General features: G+C 35.1%; 3 protein-coding genes across 3 annotated transcripts; all 3 read left to right on the top strand.

Annotated features, from left to right (window-relative positions):
- Positions 1 to 1,208: 1,208 nt before the first annotated feature.
- On the top strand, positions 1,209 to 1,534 carry MELLADRAFT_89412 (uncharacterized protein; the record flags this gene model as incomplete). The annotated part of the gene is made up of 2 exons (XM_007419622.1): positions 1,209 to 1,252; positions 1,387 to 1,534. The coding sequence occupies 2 exons, from the start codon at positions 1,209 to 1,211 to the stop codon at positions 1,532 to 1,534; spliced, it is 192 nt and encodes a 63-aa protein (XP_007419684.1).
- Positions 1,535 to 1,552: 18 nt separating this feature from the next.
- MELLADRAFT_114637 (uncharacterized protein) lies at positions 1,553 to 3,186 on the top strand (the record flags this gene model as incomplete). The annotated part of the gene is made up of 2 exons (XM_007419623.1): positions 1,553 to 1,736; positions 3,023 to 3,186. The coding sequence occupies 2 exons, from the start codon at positions 1,553 to 1,555 to the stop codon at positions 3,184 to 3,186; spliced, it is 348 nt and encodes a 115-aa protein (XP_007419685.1).
- A 259-nt stretch (positions 3,187 to 3,445) lies between these two features.
- Positions 3,446 to 4,131, top strand: MELLADRAFT_114638 (uncharacterized protein; the record flags this gene model as incomplete). The annotated part of the gene is made up of 3 exons (XM_007419624.1): positions 3,446 to 3,640; positions 3,789 to 3,937; positions 4,011 to 4,131. 3 exons carry the CDS (start codon positions 3,446 to 3,448, stop codon positions 4,129 to 4,131), a joined length of 465 nt encoding a protein of 154 aa, XP_007419686.1.
- Positions 4,132 to 4,386: the final 255 nt, after the last annotated feature.

Here is a 4,386-nt window from a genome sequence, read left to right on the forward strand (position 1 = left end):
AAAAAAGAGAAACTCCAGTTTTTTTGATACTAGCCTGGAACCAGGATACTATTTTTTGTATGTAGCTACATAAGTTTAAGAAAGATATTTCCAGAATCAATTCTTAGGTATAGTAGATTTTATAGTATTTTTTGTACCGTGATTTTTTTTTCAAACCTCAATAACTCAGTCAATTTATGTCACAAAGGTTAATAAACTATATATTCTTGGTGGGGAAATACAGGAGCAGGTCTGTACAGGTTTATGATGCTGTATGACATCATCTCAATTTTGGTAGTATCCCAACCACTTCTCAACAAATTCTCAATTGATGGATGTTATCCATTTTATATCCATTTCATAACTTTCTCATAACTTTCTCATAACTTGCTAGGGTCGGTGGGAGGCACTGGCCTGCCAGTGACTTGTGATTGGGGGCTGTGATTTAGAAGAGAAAAAAAATTAAACAGATAGATAGGTTTTGAATACAGAACGAGGTTGATCTGAGATCTGAGGATTTTAGGCGGTAGCCATTCTCATAACCTCTTAGATTCGTAATCAGCTGGAACAGCGAGAGATAGAATCAAGGAAAGGTGAGAATATGTTATTGCATATCATACAAGTTAAGAGCAAACCCGGTTCGCCCAAAACTGGACAAAATTTGGGCAAAACATGGTTTAAACCCTTTTTTCACCCTTACCCCCTTAGCCCATATACTTGTAAGTCAATCCTATCTCACAATTCCTTCTCACCTCATTAATGTTTTTGTCCCGCCAGTTCCAATCTGTTTCTCCATGGCCAATACTATTGCTCAACTCAAAACTCGTCTGGATCAAGATATCTTTGATCCAATCCTTTCTAGACCTCTAAGAATCTGCAGATTATCTAATCCACCTTCCCAACCATTGATCTCAACTCTCAACCTTCAAGATTTCTCAAGCCTTTACCCAAACCAATTAATCCTGTATCAGATCAAATTAATTCCAATGAAGCTCTCTTAACTCATCCAGAAAACTATTTAGTCATTGAACAACAAACTGATGGTAATTGGTTATACATCAAGTCTGATCAATCTCAAACCAATCAGGAAGTTTCAGATGAACAAACTGTGCTTTCAGTATTTGGTGACAAGCCTTGGTTATATCAAATGGATTGAATGATCAATCTCAATAAACGCAATCCTAAATATAAAGAAGGTCCGATTACCACTCTTAAATCTCCAGGATCTGATGCTTCAGCTCAAAAGGCTTCTTCAATCCAGGGAACATGTGTTGTAAGTCTTGATGTTGCGCTCTTTCCTACCTTTCTATCGCATTGACTCATCTATATGTTTATGGTAAATAGTTATGAGTCCGATTTACAATGTAAGAGTAATTGCGCAGAATTAAAGTAATACTTTTTATCAAGAGTTCACGTAATTGAATCGAACCGATCGAATCTATTGGATATGGGAGGAAAAGTAGCTGAAACAATCAGACAACTAATCAAAAAGTTATGGACTTCAGCACCTGGAGAATTTCAATCGATCGTGGAACGTTTGTTTCATTATTTTTAGTTATTGGTTGTTCTTTAAATGGCTGTGATCGAAGATTGGATATGGCAAGATCCGGATCGACTGGATGCAATCTCAGAAATAGATGTGATCAACATCTTTGAAACTCTCATGACTTATCATTCAGCAAAGGGTGCGGTATATCTTGGTCATTTTCAGGACCGGTGGTGCCTTATCGACCAGTCTAGAAGGGTACTAGAGCAATGTCAAGTAGCTCGATCCAACATGGCAATCATTTATTACCCATTTTGGGTTCTTTTTTCTTGTTGCTCTCGGTCCTGATCAAGTACTTCAACTGCCAGGAGATATTGGATGATTCATGCACGCTTTCGGTCTTTCATCCTCACCATACCTTCAGTCAACTAATGGGCTCAGCACTCGCTGCAGCAAAGCCGCAGATCGAGTTTCCCGGCAATCTTCTTCCTAGGAGGCAATCATTCCACTATCACCTCAAGTCTTGGCTTTACACCTGCAGCTCAAGCTCGATTAGATGCTGACATTCATGCCAATCAAAGACACTGAACATCAAACCAAGTATCACATCTGATAAAATCCCAACTCATTCACTATGGCCATCCTATCACCCAAAACGAATCAAATAAAAATGATCACACATCACTTAATTTAATCAACTTCATCATCACCATCATCCTCAACTCCAAACTATCCATCAATTAGAAAACTTTCATTATCATTTCAAACACCACCAACAAGTTCATTTAATCCAAATAATTCTTCTAGATCATTTTAAGTGATTTAGATATGGAATCTAATTCAAATCAATATACAAATGATTTACCACACCTTATGACTTTGGTTGATTCTGAGTTTATGGGATTTGCTTCTGCTATATTCATGCCATTTGACATTGGTCAAACTTCAATGCGAGTTCAATAGATACTTGAAGATGATCTTCAGAGGAAAATTCAAAAAAATAAATCATGGTAATTTAGATGGCTCATTTGATGATGATTTGGATTTAGCAGATGATGATGAAGCTTCTTAGCGAGTTTTTTCTCAACAAATAGTTTTTTTAATCATTTTTTGGTTAATCTTTTCATTGACATTATTTATTTGAGTATTTTAATTTTACTAAAACTCGTACAGGAACAAGAATCTCATTAGCTTCATCAAATTGTTGATTGATACCCGGTAATACATAACAACAACCGAAACCACGATTAAATGATCCAGACCAAAGACTACAACCAGAATTCTACCTATAACACTTCAAGGAGGAGTGACTGATAGAGTAAAATAAATCTGTAGATGACGTGGTGAAGGTCTTATTGCAGCATGGGAAGGACAAGCAATGACATTTATAACCAGAAGACATTCAACTCTTTTCATCTTTCAATTCTTTCAGGTCTTTTGTTCATTTCTCCAATTCAATTTTGTAATACTACAACTCCTTCAATTAGTTTACCACTTGAAAATCATGAACATCCGGCTTTAACTCAACGTTTTCTAGGAGTTCTTATTTGTTCACAGGTCTTTTACTTCCACCTTTAGATCTAATCAAAACTCATTTGATGATTCAATCTTCTCAACTAAGATATCGGAAATATAGTGGTAGTATGATTGAAGAATCGGAATCAAGACCACTTTTCAGATTACTTTCAATTGAAGCTCATGAACGTGCTAGATGGATGTGAAGTGCAACAGATTTGAAGTGGTAAGCTACAAGGCATTTTTTTCAAGTGAAGTGAAGTGCTAAGTCTTGGTCCACAAGCTAAACGGTATAATCAAGTATGACAAATGGTTGTAGCCACTCATCAACCACCTTTTCAAACAAATTTAATAAAAACAAAGCCAAATGAAACAGATGTATCATCAACTTATCATACAGATAGATCAGATCGATCCACAAATGAACACGTCTTTGATCCTTGGACTCGTTCAGTTTTATTCAAAATGTTATTAATATATCAAATTGAAGGTTGTATTTCAACTGGTAAAGAGGCCAATGTATATCATGTAATTTCTATTATTGATCATTTCACAAATCAATCAAAACCCATCAGTTTAGCATTAAAGATTTATAAAACTTTGATTTTAGTTTTCAAAGATAGAGATAGATATATGAAAGGTGAATTTAGATTTAGACAGGTTATGCTAAAAAAAACAAGGAAGATGTTAAGATTACGGGCAGAGAAAGAGTTACACAATTGAAAAAGACTAGCTGAAAAGAAAATTAGGTGTCCCAGAGTACTTGAACTTGGATCTGATGTTTTAGTGATGGAATTCTTGGCTTTAGGAAATGAACAAGATGGTTGTATTCAAGGTGGATGCTCATTTACGTAACCTTGGTCAAGGATTGGAAGGATTGTATTGGGAGTTGAGATTTATGTATCAACAATGTAAATTGGTACATGCCGATCTTAGACTTAGTGAATACAACATTCTGTGAGTGTCTTTTTTTCATCTCTTCATAGGTAAATTTTGGCTTTGGGAACTTACTTTTGATTTGCATTTTCAGATATAATCATGGTCATCTTTATATTATTGATGTGTCTCAATCAGTCAAACCTGATCATCCATCATCTTTTGGTTTCTTACAATCAGATTTAACAAATGAAGACCAATTATTTTTGACATGAGGATTCAACACCCTTGGTTTGAAGAAATCATTTGAATGTACAACTGAGAAGAAACCAAATTCAATCAAAACTGGAAAACAATCAATTGAGTGGATTGAAGAGTTGATAGATTTGAATGATTGGATAGAAGAAGAAGAAGATAATGATGATGAAGTAAATCAAAGTAATCATGAAGAAATCTTTAGACAAGCTTATATACCTCATATACTCAATGAAGTGTAGGACACCAAAAGAGATGTAGAATTCATTTTGAAA

Source organism: Melampsora larici-populina, assembly GCF_000204055.1.
Source record: "Melampsora larici-populina 98AG31 unplaced genomic scaffold MELLAscaffold_300, whole genome shotgun sequence".
NCBI classification, from domain to species: Eukaryota; Fungi; Basidiomycota; class Pucciniomycetes; order Pucciniales; family Melampsoraceae; genus Melampsora; species Melampsora laricis-populina.